This window comes from Cyrtonyx montezumae, unplaced genomic scaffold, assembly GCF_038088225.1.
Source record: "Cyrtonyx montezumae isolate F1298 unplaced genomic scaffold, pur_monq_1.0 scaffold_3, whole genome shotgun sequence".
NCBI classification, from domain to species: domain Eukaryota; kingdom Metazoa; phylum Chordata; class Aves; order Galliformes; family Odontophoridae; genus Cyrtonyx; species Cyrtonyx montezumae.
Window position 1 is genome coordinate 22,189,810 of NW_027072034.1, and position 13,681 is coordinate 22,203,490.

Here is a 13,681-nt window from a genome sequence, read left to right on the forward strand (position 1 = left end):
AGTTCTGCGCCTCTGCGCTGGAGAAGCTGCTTCTGAAGGAGAGACTTGAGGTTTTTTCCTCAGAGGACTCCTACGTGCGCTAGGAATAGCCAGGGTGCAACATGCCCTACTTACACGCTCTGCACGAGCGATGCGTTCGCGAGGAAGATGCGCTGGGGACGAGCTGGGAGGAGGAAGAGGTAGTGGAGTCCAACGTGGAGGGGAGAGCTCCAGCTGCTGTCTGCTGCCCTGCACCCAGCACCACGTAAACAGGACGTGCACACAAAGGGGAAGCGTCCGCATTGTCTTCACTGCTTCCTGAGTGCTGAGAAGTGGGGGACAGATGGCAGGATGGCGATGGGATGGTGGAGGGCCTCACCTGGACCCTGCTGCTCACCTGAGTGGTGAAGGGAGGGGGGCCTGGCTCTTTCACACTGCCCACAGCTGTCCCACGCTTTGGAGGAGCTAGTAGCATGGGTCTGCTTTGGCCTCTCAGGACATCTCTCCATAAGTGGCACTCTGTCTTTTCTCAGCGTGTTTCTGGTAACAGTGGTGCAGGGAGAAAGAAGTTAGAGCAAAACGCAGATTCTGCCACCTCAAGAGTTGCCAGGGGAGACAGGCAGCTGCAGTATCTGAAATCCTAATTTTTAAACTGTGTAGATTTCAGGTTACATTCTATGAAACCTGACTGTAGGATCCCTTAAATACATCTGTGTGACTATGGCCAACCCAGTATAGCTGAAGCTGCTTTATTAATTACATTGACATGTTGGGTCGTAACACGCCAAAAATACCAGTGCTGATAATCTCGGCCACTTCTTATTTTCAGCACGGCTTCGTTCTTTGTACTAACTGCCAATCACAGTGCTGTAGATGGACCAGGATTATCACAGGCAAGGCTTTATTATTTCAGCAAAGGTATTCCTCTGTTATTTCAATAGGAAACAGCAGATAGACGATAAGCCCGCAAACTCACAATGAGTGGAAGTCATTACAAATGTACGTCCTTGTTGTAACTATGATGTATTTAGACATCCAGCCCTTAGGAGTGGCAGTCACCAAGTCATTGGTGATGATGAGAGATTACTTTCAGCCACGCCAGCAAGTTAGATGGGGCCTGTTCTCAGTGGCAGGCCTCGTGGCATGCCGTGCTGTTCCTGAAGCAAAGCCCTCCTCTGTGCACTGTGAACAGAATGGTGCAGGATGGCATAGAATGTTCAGCGTGGTCGCGGGGTGCTTAGGGAAGTGCTTTCCACACAGTGCTGAGCGTGTTTCTTTCCTGTATGTCAGAGGTAGTATGTTGCTGAAGTCGTTTTCAGAACACCTTTTTTCTTTCCTATTTAAAGTAAATATTGCATTAAGCAGCAGTCTGTCTGCGTACTACACAAGTAGGTCAAAGTGCTGTCATGCCTGTCTTGCAGACTACCTACAAACACGGCTTAAAATACATTGAGTGCCAAATCAAACAGGAAGAGCAAGCAATGCACTCCAGTTCTTTGACTTGTGCTTCAGCCTGGAGTACAGATTAGCAGCAGCGTGGTAAAACATCAGACCACATGCTTTTGATATCCCATTCACTGACAGCCCTTTATGTGGCAGATGATGGAAATCCAGATCATCTCCCAGTACTGTGTGCTGGTTGAGTCTATGGCCTTCATGTTTTGGAATCACACTGGGCGCATCCTGCCCAGTACCACTGCAGTATTGGAGGCACAGGAGCTTGCCTCTGCAGAATGGTCGCTTCACCCTTAGGCTGAGGCCCATTGGAGGCAGGTTGGCGACTGGCTGGGTGCACAGGGGTGCCTTTGGGACCAGCCCCCTGGACCTGCTGGCGTGAAGAAGCATGAAGGAGCTCTCAACTCACTGACCTGCAGATAACATGTTAGGAAATTAGCAGTTTCTAGAAATGCAGGGAAAAAAAAAAAAAAAGCTTTAGGTAGTTGCAAAAATCCGGCCCAGTACACCTTTTTTTTTTTTTTTTGGCTTGGTAGAGGTGGAGCCCTGCCTTTACCTCTGCCTCATGCTGTTCCCCATTTGGACCGGGGCTATCACAAGGAGGAGGGCACCGGGGCTTCCCCAGCCCCCAGGCAAGGCCCAGAGCCGGGCATCTTGCGGCCGTCCTCCCGCCAGCGTGGTTCCCTGGTTCCTCCTGATGTTTTGTTACCTAAACCGTCCCCTCCACGCGTCCTGAGCAGGTCTGTGAGATGCACGGGCTCCCACCCAGCCTTCAGAGCATGGGAGGCTCTCCCGTAGAGGCCGGCTGTAGTCAGAGCAGTGCTGCCCATTTCGGGGACTCGGCGGCCTCACCCAGCGGCACGATCACGCTTTCCTTTCTCTCCACAGATAATCCTGAAGTAATCAGCAGGAACGGGACGGAGTGCCACGAAGCCTCCCTGCGGATGGCCAAGCACGGCTACTGTACATACTATCCTGTCTCCTCCTCTCTAGAATTGCCACAAACTGCATGCTAAGTAAAGAATTTGTTCTCACGGACAAATCACAAACTCTAAAAAGCTAGTGCTGCTATGTCATATATGAATATTAAATATGGTATGCTTACTATACTCCGACCTAAAATAGTTAACTACCTGATACCAGCTGTGATGTTTCAAGACATAAAGGGTAACATTTAGTTTTGAAGGTTTTCTAAACATAGTTTAATTCTCGCAAACGTCGTCTTTTCTCCATAACTACACCTAATGGAAATGGTCCAATTGAGTTAGCCTTGGGAGATTCGCTGTTTGCGAGTCTTTCAAGCTCAGCAATAATTAATTTGTATTGGCTAAAAAACATATCCCAGTTGCACGTTTAGTTTTAACCCAAACTACAATTGGGGGTTTTTCTTCTTGGTTAAACAACTCCCGGTTTTGCTCCCCGAGCAAGCTGGCTCCGAGAGAGGGAGGAAGTGCAACAAAGCCCGGCGTCCTGCACGTCACCCTGCCAGTCTGAAAGTTTTAGCCAGAAACCCAAAGTAAAGCACAAATTCTTTAGATGCACATAGTTGGTGTTTGACTTGTATGGAGAAGTTGCATTTGAGTCATAGCAGAATAGGAGAAAAAAGAAAAGTGAGAAATTTTGCACAGTATGAGCGTCATAACCCCTTTCAGTCCCCAAAAGAACAAAGTCTTGAAAATATTATTTTATGAGTATATTTATAATGTTTTTAAAAGAGACTTTGCAGAAGTGCCTAAATTTTGTCACATCAGACTTGGTGAAAGTGAGCCTGATGCCAACAGTCAATCCTACCAGAAGCGAATCTCTCTCAGACTCGTGGTCGGGTTACCCGAAAGACCTGAGCTCTTAGGAAGTAACTTCGACCGACGTAAAATCAAACGCAAAGACCAAACTAACAAAAGGAAAGGAGGAAAGGAAAGCCGTAGGTGAAGAGAAGCGTACGATACTCTAATTTAATTAAGATTCAGTTTAGTCACTGAGACTGCGTAAGTGACTTTAATCTAGGTTATTAACTGAACACTAAGAATGTAGAATGAGATTCAGTTTAATAAATCATTACTGTATTTGCATATATTTTTTTTAATTGGGTTATAAGATTGTAACCGGATTAGAATGGAGAAAAAAAATAGTTCTTTTAATTGTTTTTCTTTAAAAACATATTTTATGTCACAAAAGTATGAAGATATCTTTAATACAATTATATACATATTATATATACATACATACATATATATGGATGAAGCAGATTTTAATGTTGTTTACTTTTTTAAATACTTTGTTGATTTACAAGGTAATTATATATGTATAATTAAAATTTCATTTGTTTGATTTGAGATTTGTTTCAAGCACTATTGTACCAAATATTTCATATTTTCACATTTTATATGTTGCACATGTATCACAGAAATGACATAGTTTTTAAATTATTGTTTGAAAAACAAGACAGCTGTTATAAGTGGATATTATGTATAATTGTTTGCGGCATAAGTTTTCTATGTGGACATTATTAGTGATTGCAGTATTTTAACTTAACCTTCTTCAGATTGATTGTAAACTGTTTTAAACTTTGGCAGCACTGCCCGTTCGGAACGACGGAAGGCACTAACCATGGAACTATTTGTCTAGGAAACGATTTCCGGGCTCAATCTTGTTCGTCCAATGTCTAATTACTATCTATTTATATATAAAGCTGGAGATTTGATCATCTGACAGGAAGAAAAAAAATAGAAAAAAAAAGGAAAAAAAAAAGGATCACAATTCGACTGTAAAATGAACATAGTGCTTGTAACGTTGCGTTAGTTTTAATTTGTGGAAAGATAACGTATCTTAACTTGTTACTTTAGCAGTTAAGGTATCACCATTATATACTATTAAAACACTAATATTTGTAGACTTTCTCAGTCATTATAACTAGGTAGTTGACACTGCAACTTGCCTATATCTGTCAAAGTTGTTTTTATTTTTTTATAATAGTTAATTTAGGCATTTGGGTAGCTTATTGTATAATACTAAATGGTAAATTATCCATGTTGTTTAAATATTTTATGTAGATAACTCTTCTTCCAGACATTGTTTTGTGTGAACTTTTTATGTTTCAAAATAACTGTTATTCTATGTTTTCTACAAGTAATCCAATACGACTATTTTTTTGCCCATGGATGACGAAGCTTCAGATACATCAGGTCTTTCATCCAGATAAACTGACAGACAAAAAGAGAAAAATATGTATTTTTAATAAGAGATCCACTTTCCGACTTGACGACTTTGTAATATTCCTAAAAACTGTACAAGTACAAACCTATGCTAACGGTAAGGAGGCAATTACAGAGACGTGCAAATACGCGTACGACAGATTCTGCATTTTATTTATTTATAAAGTAATTTTATAGACTATTTCAAAATTTGGGAAGATCTAAAACTATTTTTCTGTATAAATATTATTTGCCAAAACTTTGTTTATATTTAAAAAAAAAAAAGTCTAACGGAGATGATTAAATTTTAAATGCTTTGTTTAATTAAAAAAAAAAAAAAACAACAAAAAAACCAACAAAGAACCACACAAATGAAACCCCCCTTAAAGGAACCATGAGATGGGCCAACACAGAGGCAGTGAATACTGCGGCTGAGGCGTAGTTTCGAGCTACTTGAGACGTCTCAGCGTAATTTCCTTCGAGCGCTACAGCTCCTCACCAAAATACCTTTTTGTTTGCCTCTCTCATGCAGTGTAAGTGACAGCGCTCACACCAACACCTCGGTAACAGTTGGAGAAGCCCCTCCATTCGCTCGATTCCGGCATATAACTACTTAGTGGTCTGTTAAATAGCCATTCTATTTCTGTTGTGACGTTCGATTCATTCACCCAATGTACAACCACTGAAATAAAAAGAAGCATTTTAAAGTGAAAGCCGGGTCGGACTTTTCCTTTATTGAGAGGTGACTGATGAGAGGGTGCAGGGGCAGCAAAGATGGGACAAAGAAAGCACAGCTTGGCTTTTAAAAGCCTACGATCTTTCTGGAGCGCATATTCAAGTAACCAAGTGTTACGTGTGGTCTCCCACTTCTGGACACACATGGTCTTTGCCACGCTTTAGGCAGTGGCATGATGTCACTGTGCCGCATAGATTTAGCCCCCCAGAGTCACTCTGTGCCCCTTCCACCTGCGGGACGGCTCACAGACGGGTAACCATGATAGGGTTTGTCCTGCTCTGTCTTCATGCCTTGCCCACATCTCACAGAGCTTTATGCCATCAACTTGTCCCCATCGTTCCCCTGGGAGAGCAGCATTGTCCAAGCACAGAGAACACACAACGAGCTCAGTGGCAGAGGAGGGATTAAAACCTCTGGTTTGCGGCTCCACGGATCTCTCACGCCATCCCCTCTGATCTGTTCTTTAAACACTTAAAAGAAACAACAATTTCTGCTCCCTTAGGAACACAGAATCGAGAAGAATTTGTGTCATAAGGTTGTACACATTGCATCAGCATGGGACTAGTTTGAAAGGAGTCCAAGGTCACAAGTGATGTGGAAAACCACCAGGTCAACCAGTCAGTTTGGATGCATCACAAGTGTACGGAGCCAGAAGCCTGCTGAGAACAAGCATGTGGGATGGAGGAGAGACACAGGGCTACCTTGCAGAGAGGCTGGAGAATGAGAGGGCTGCAAGGGCATTGTGGAGCAGGAGCAGCAAACAATTCAAATTCACCTAAAGACTGAGGAGGTGAAACCCTGCTTACACTCTCTTGAATTATACCTCAGCCTGCAGTGACCTTCTGGCGAGTTGTCAGGGTCAGGATGACTCGGTTTTCCCATCTAAAAATGTCTTTCTTTCCTCTATAGCAATGGACAAGCTCTTGTGGGAGACGAGAGCTTTTGGGAGCCCACCGAGCTAGTGATCTTTGTACATCACTGCGTGTGGAGATAATTTCAGGGTTTCTGAAAGAAGATATTTCCAGAGAGGAGATTTTGGAGACCTTCAGCATTCTCCACAGGGCAACTGGCCGTGGGCCGTGGCTCAGCAGCCACGTGTGCCCTCACATACAGGTTGGTGCCACCATTTCGGTGCCAAATGCTATGTCCCCCCTGGGGAATAGTCCCTTGCCTCAAGAATATCACATTGCTTCACATCAGCCTGGCCAGCTGACCACGTCCATCTCCTCAGGCCTCGGCCTGTAAGGCATGGTTCTTACTTCCAGTGTGGTTGGCGGTTCAGAGGTCCGAAGCAATCTGAGGGCTGTTTTTTGCAGGCCCACTGAAATTAAACAGTGTGGAACAAAAGGATATGTGACATCTTAGGGGTTCAGTACCTGCTGAGATACCTTTGCATGTTTGTATGCAGTGGAGAAAGCCAAAACTGGTTCAGTGCTGTCAGTACTGCATTTTGGGAGTGTCTGCTGAGCAAGTTACCAAAACAGCAGCTGGGGTTGGTTTACAGAAAGAGCTGTTTTGCTCCAGCAGAGAGCCCAGCAACAACCCAGCCCTTCTGATTTGTGTCTGATGAAGGAGAAGGGATTTGTGGGCAGGGCAGTTGGGCAGTGTGGACGTACTCTGTACTGCATCTTCTGCTGGAGACATTCATGGAGTTCACGGGACCCAAAAATACACCTTGACAGGAACTGCTGAAGACCTTCCTTGGCATCTGATCACATGCATACCATGTTCCCTATGCCTGCAATCATTTCCCTAGCCATGCCCTTACCAAGCCCTAGTTTTCAAGTAACCTCCCTTTTTAATGCCATATAATTGACAGTTCTGAAGGCTTCTCAGAGGGACTGCGGTGATCCTGTTGCTTTTGTGGGAGGTGGTGGGAGAAATAGCATCTCAGCTGCTGCATCAAAGCACTCGCTGTTTCTGGTATGTATAGTTAGATTTGTATTTGGGCAAATTGTGATAGGTACAGATTGTATAGTTAGATCATCTGTGAATGAATAAACCATACAAATGTCTGCTAAGATTGCATTCATCAAGTAATTAGAGAGTCCTCAGAAAGTGCAGGAAACAAATCACACGTTGTTTTATGAAAATACCTTCTGCTACAAGAGAGGGGGAAAAACCTTAGGAAGTACGATAATGGTGCAGTCACATCGTTTCCATCGAAGTTTCTTTTCCCAGGGAGGAAAATAACGCATGGCTTTATGATGTGGGAAAACCACTAAAGGAAAGACACCTGGCTCCCTCCTCTCATCTTCAAAGAGCTGCATCTGATTACAGCTTCTAAGGAGAACAAGTTTTGGTGAGCGTCCTCTGCCGCGTTGTTGGCGTCGCGGCTGTGCTCAGGGTGGAGGTGCTGGTGGTGGTGGTTTGCCACGAGTGCCTCTCATTTCACGGGGTGTTAGATGGGGGAGATGTGTTCAGTTCCTTGGTTTTAGCTTAAGGCCACCACGCTGAGTGCCAGTGGGGCATGTTCAGGGATGCTGAGGTCGGTGACTGACAGTGCGACTCGGGGCTGTGAGCCAGCAAGCTTCCCATACTTGGAAGGCTGTGAGGAGGGATTCCACTTTTTACCTGTGGCTGTTGTGTCATCTCACACTCTTGACCTGGAGCTGCTGCTCTGAAGGAGAACAGACCTGGATGTATATCTCAAGTCTGGCAGCCCCTGTGGAGGCCTTAGGTACTCTGCGTCACTGAGTATCTTTGCATATGTAAGCTTGCATTCACCTAGAAATGCTTCTTATGTCACCTAAATGCCCACATCCTCACGGAGGTAAAGCCAAAGAGCAGCTCATAGCATTCTTGAGAAAGTCATATACATGGCCAACACAGATCTCACAGCTTTGGTGACTTCGAGATGCTGGTATCCCTCACCAGGATATAGGGAGGAATTTAGAATGACTGTACCCCTGTGACACATAGTGTCACACATAGTCTTCTACGTATGGGAACTCCTGGTTGGTGTTTTACTCCCCAGCCTCCCTGGGGGTTAGATGGCTTGCACACCCTTTACAGCTTTCAAAAATCAGGATACTTAATTTTCAGTTTGCTTCAGTCTTCTTTAAATGCACAATTCAGAAGCACCCATTTGTCTTCTAGATCAGTTCTTCCTATCCCTCACAGAACAGCAAGGTAATTCAGATATTCCTCTGAATGAACTGCAATCCCTAAATAATCCACAACATGCAGAGTCTATAAGGCAAATGCAGCCGAATTAGTTAGATCAAGTTGTCAGCTAACTGCACTTTCTCACTTGCAACCGCTCTATTTTCCAGATGTAGTACAGTATTTATATGGATTGCCTAAACAGCGCCAATAGTTTTCTTCTTGCCATCTTTTTCTCTCTACTGACCCACTGAAGGCAGATGGAAGATGAATTAGAGTAATAACAGAAGCATTTTTTTACTGCACAAACGTTAGGGCCTTCTGCATTCAGCCCAGATTTCCTGCGTAAGCAAACGGAGTGAGAAGGAGAGGCTGGAGCCAGCAGAGGTGCCGGGCCGATCCCTGCCAGGCAGTTCTGGGGCACACTGTGCTGTGCATCTCCCCACCTACCCCCAGCAGCCAGATCCTCCTTGCTATGACTTTCACCTCAGCTTCTCTTCTGAGCATATGTGCACCACGGGAACCCCACGCTGCCTGCCAGCTTCTGCTCCTTCACTTCTGCCCGAGGTTGTGGGGTTCTTAATGCATCTTATGCCCTACAGAGATGTTTCCTGCAAGCTTAAGAATCACAGGAATGACAAAATAGCTTGGGTCGGATGGGAACTTAAAGATCATCTGGTCCCAACCCCCCCTGCTGTAAAAAAAACCTATGTGGGAGCTATTTCCAGTTAGACTGACCAGACGCTCTTCGTTCTCGTAACTAAAGCAGGAAGCCACAAGGCTCTGAGTATTTAAAGCACTGCTTAATTAGGGATTCGCTTTGCGTTGAAGGTAGAGTGGCCAGGACATTGCTGGAGAGGACTTCTCTGCAGGCAGTATCCTGCCTGCTCCGTGCAATGTTTTGAGACCAAGGAGAAGATGGCGAAGGCTTCCTTCCAGGCTGGCTGTAAATAAGCCCACTTTGAGACGTGTTGCAGCTACTGGGTGAGATAAATTTGCCGTCATTTCACAGCGAGTGCTCCCCACGGGGCAGGTTTTGATGAGAGCTATCAGGTATTGTGGAAACACAACGGAAAGCGGAAGCAGTAGAGCGGTGAGGAGACACTGTGCAGCAAGAACTCAGCAGGGACACTCGAACAGAGCTCTCACTCGCCTCTCACATCCATCTGCCTCAGATGATCACTCTAAGGGACGTTTCGCTCCTTGTTGAAACCACTCTCTTGAAAGGACCTGTCTTTTCGGAGCCTATGTTCTTTCTTATTTGCCTGTTTCCTCTCCCTTTGCTGTAATTTTAGCCCAAATGCAGCTGACCCTCTGTGACACGAGACCAGCCTTCAAGTTTTGGCGAATTCTTCTGTAGGAGTAATTATCACAGGAACTGCTTTCAAGTCCAAGTTTCCCGTGCAATACAATTATTCCTATTTAAATAAAGGACGCCGGCAGTGCTACTCAGCAGTACCTCTTTATACAAATCCAGAACTCTTTCCTCAGAGCACAGCTTGCTTGCTTCTCCTCTCAGAAAATGACTCTGTCAGAATCAAACATTAGTCACTCAAAGTGCCCCAAATCAACCATCATTTCGTAGCCAATTGAATCCTTACTTTTATAAATAGCATTCTATTTTACTTCGCTTTATTGTTCCAAGAGCTGCCCTGAAAGTAGTGCCTCCTGTTTTATTATGTTGGCTTATGACATCGGAGACGGATGGTGGTGGTATGGCAGTACAGGTTGCCATGCCACTTCCCACCAGTATCCCATTACATGTTGTTGCTGTGCAACAGATGGCAGCAGAGGGGCTGTCTTAGAAAATGGCATCTGACATGGAAGTGCATCTGAAGCAAAGGTGTGCCATTGAATTCCTCCATGCAGAAGAAAAGATCACCCACTGACATTCACTCAGCTTGCTGAATGCTTCCAAGACCAAGCAGTTTGTGAGCAAAGTGATGCAGTGGGATGTGCATTTCAGCATCGGGGACAGCGACAGTGGGTCACTTCCACCACTGCAGATTTTTACAAGCATGGCATGCTTAGCTAATGGTGGTGACTGTGTCAAAAAGTAGTGTTTTGTAGCTGAAAATTTGCTCTGTCAAAGAGTGTTATTGTGCTCTTTGTATCTGCTGTAGTTTCCATAGAAAGAAATAGGAAGCGTTACTTTCAGAGCGACCTACCTATTACTTCATGAATATTTGCAGAGAGAAACAGCTGTCGATCTTTTGTATCTTAGCTTCATTCTAAGGCACAGCTGGATGTGGCTTCATGCTCCAGGAGCCTGCACACTTGAGCCAATTTGCCACAAAACTGATAAAGAAAAATGCTCTGATAAGATCTGGCTTCTGTAGCACCTGGATTTAGTCTTCTCAGAGACAGAAATGTGTCCCAACATGTAGGCCATGTGCTCCCCTCAGCTGCTTTGTAGAGCACTGCTTAAATCAAGGAGCAACACAGATGCGTGTAGCCAGGACTGGACCAAAAACATTATTTATTTTGACCTTGACAGGTTGAAAGCTCTGATATTTGTACAGCAGTTTCAGAGGTCACCTCCTCGGGTCACACAAACCACTGCGGCTTTAAGATACTGGAGCTGATGCCAATTTATAGCAGCAGAGACTGCAGCTAAAGGTTTTCAAGGCCGTGGAATATACTGCAGCTCAGATTGCTCCTGCTCTTTAATTTCCTTTATGTGTTTTTAAATAGGCGTTTCATCTTCTAATCAAATTGCACTATATAACTATTTATCAGGCTCAGAGACAGTCCATTCCCCAGGCACTAGCTGAAATATGGAAATAAAAGAAATAAGGAAGTGTAAAGAGAGTTGTAAATAGCCTGGTTTAACCAAAACATGCTGCTTCGTCTTGTCTTTCTAAATAGATGTGGGGAGGTGTTGACTATCGTCACTGTCATCTGTGCAGAGGCTGATTTAGAAGGTGAGACTGTAATATTTCCTGCTCCAACAGGCACAAATAGGCTGCTCTCTCAACAACTCCTGATCACAAGCACGTTCAGATAAAAGTCAGAGGGGTTTCAGCACGTGGGGACACAAAGAGAAAGTACACTCGCACGTACATGCACACGCAGGTACTTAAGTAATATTTGCAGATTGAGTTATTGCTTTTTAAAACACAACACAGATGTGTTTATTGGCATGGATCACATCTTTCAAACACATGGATGAGTTGGGGTTCACCAGCCACCTTCACCTGGCTTACGCACTGAAGGCCGCAAGCCACCACTGAGATGGTGCTTCAGCAGATGCCCATTGAGGTTGCACAAGATAAAATGGCTCTTAGCCCATGCTCAGTGTGATTTCCCTGTTCAATATGGTATTGATTTACTGCATAGCTCCCATCTGGTGCAAGCTACATGCATGGCAACGTCTTCCTGGACCACCACTTTGTGCAATTCCCTTCTGATATTTACGTGCCCTCTGAGGTTATCAACCCCCTGTGTACTATACAATGCTTTCCCAGCTGAAACTAGCGAGAATGTCCAATTAAAACTCTTTTTTTACCTTACATAAATGCCTGTGCTTGATTTCTAAGCACTTGGTAGCTTTGCTGTAGGAGTACACTTGACGACACAGCAATGCACATTTTAGGAAGCAAGAGTAAGCGCAATAAAGTTATATGGCCATGTGTATTATTCATTAGGCTTTTTTATTAAACAATTAGATCTCGACAACAGCTGCCTGGCATGAGATATGGCCACTGAGGTGAATTGTGTCTCAGCCCATGGAAGAGCTGAGCCATCACAAGTTTTACCCGAGCTATAATTTCATCAATGGGGGAATGATCAATGCAGTGCAGCCGTATCTAAAGGCAGCGAGTGTCTGCAGATGGGAGCTTCTCAGGGAAAAAAGCAAGCACTACCTAGAGAATCAGATGAGGCACTGCCAATTATGTGCTAATTACCATTCTAAGTTAAGTGGGTGTATGGGAACTGTTGAATCACGGCCTGGACCACTGATTGATCACCTGAGGCGAGCACTGAGTCAGCCACAGGAGCACAGGTGAAGGCAATGTACCTGTGTGACCGGAAGGGGTGGAGTCTGGCTTCACCTCTCCCAGACCCCATTAAGGGCTGACTGTTTCTTATGCAATAAGAGCATAATCATGCATAATGAATGCTTATTTTATTAGGGCATTGTCCAGCAACTAATCAGTTATTGGTGCATATTAGATTTGAGGATGCTACAAAGCTGAGAAGGGGCTGCAAGTCTGTTGGAAGACAGAATGAGAACCTGACAGAGCACAGAAAAATAGCATGAGATCTGTGACGCCGTTCAGCGAAGACAAGTGCAAGCTACTGCCCTGAGATATGAACAATCAGTTTCCCAAAACTGGGGTGAGTTATCCTTAGCTGAGCAAATCATTTTCATGAAAGAGGTGGATGAGAGAGGCTAACTACAGATCACAAGCTTAGCACCAATCAACTCGGCCATGGTTCTGCCAAGAAGAAAAGCTCTAGGTTACACTGGTAGGTACAAACATCCCATCCTCCCTGGCAGCTGAGTTCTTACTGCCCAGCTCTGCACTGGCTTCTATAGCATGTCCAGTTTGGGATGCTGTGCTTCAGAAAAGAGATGCTTTAGTAAGGAATATTCCAGGGAAGATGTAAATTTGGTCAGAGATCCCGGAGAAGACCAAGGGAAAAATGAGATTGAGTGCATGAAAGTCTGCTGACAAGGGGTGCTGAATACATTGGATGAGGTGCAACAGGTTTCAAATACACAAAATGAGATTCAAACTGAAACTTAAACTACCAACACACTTCGGGCTGCCATGGGACCACTTGAGGTCTTTCAGAACTGGTTGTGCAGATGTCTCTCAGGCAGATGCCGAAGCTAATTTTTTACACTGTTTTCTTCAAGGAAACAAACTGTGATTCTTTGTTAAAGCAGCCTACGAATATCTCCTGCCTGCAGGATCATCCTCCCAGTGTATCACAGCTCTGACAATTTGCTAGAAAGCAGTAGTCACAGGGTTGCATTCTTGCACAGCACTGATGGTTTTCAGAAGAGGATGTGGACTTTGAACACCTCGCAAACCCACTTCCTTTGTGTTTTTCCTCTGTAAGAAACTCACCACAGTCAGATTGGTTACTGAGCTATTTTTACCCCGTTCGTAGTCCCTGTTGCCACAACTTCTGATTTTACACTTACGATACGAAGTCCTCTTAAAGAAACAACAATTGAATAAAGAGCATGGCTCCTGTTTAA

At 44.6% G+C, this 13,681-nt stretch overlaps 1 protein-coding gene across 8 annotated transcripts in view; it reads left to right on the forward strand.

The window, feature by feature from the left end:
- The window catches only part of MBNL2 (muscleblind like splicing regulator 2), a 104,791-nt gene extending 99,453 nt beyond the window's left edge, over positions 1-5,338 (forward strand). For 6 of the 8 annotated variants that reach the window (XM_065740823.1, XM_065740822.1, XM_065740825.1 and 3 more), the window contains one exon: positions 2,323-2,431. In XM_065740823.1, the coding sequence (XP_065596895.1) occupies positions 2,323-2,337 (15 nt within the window). In that variant the 3' untranslated portion in view covers positions 2,338-2,431. Of the gene's footprint in view, positions 1-2,322 lie in introns of all 8 variants that reach the window. The other 2 variants (XM_065740824.1, XM_065740827.1) reach the window with 1 other exon arrangement.
- Positions 5,339-13,681: the final 8,343 nt, after the last annotated feature.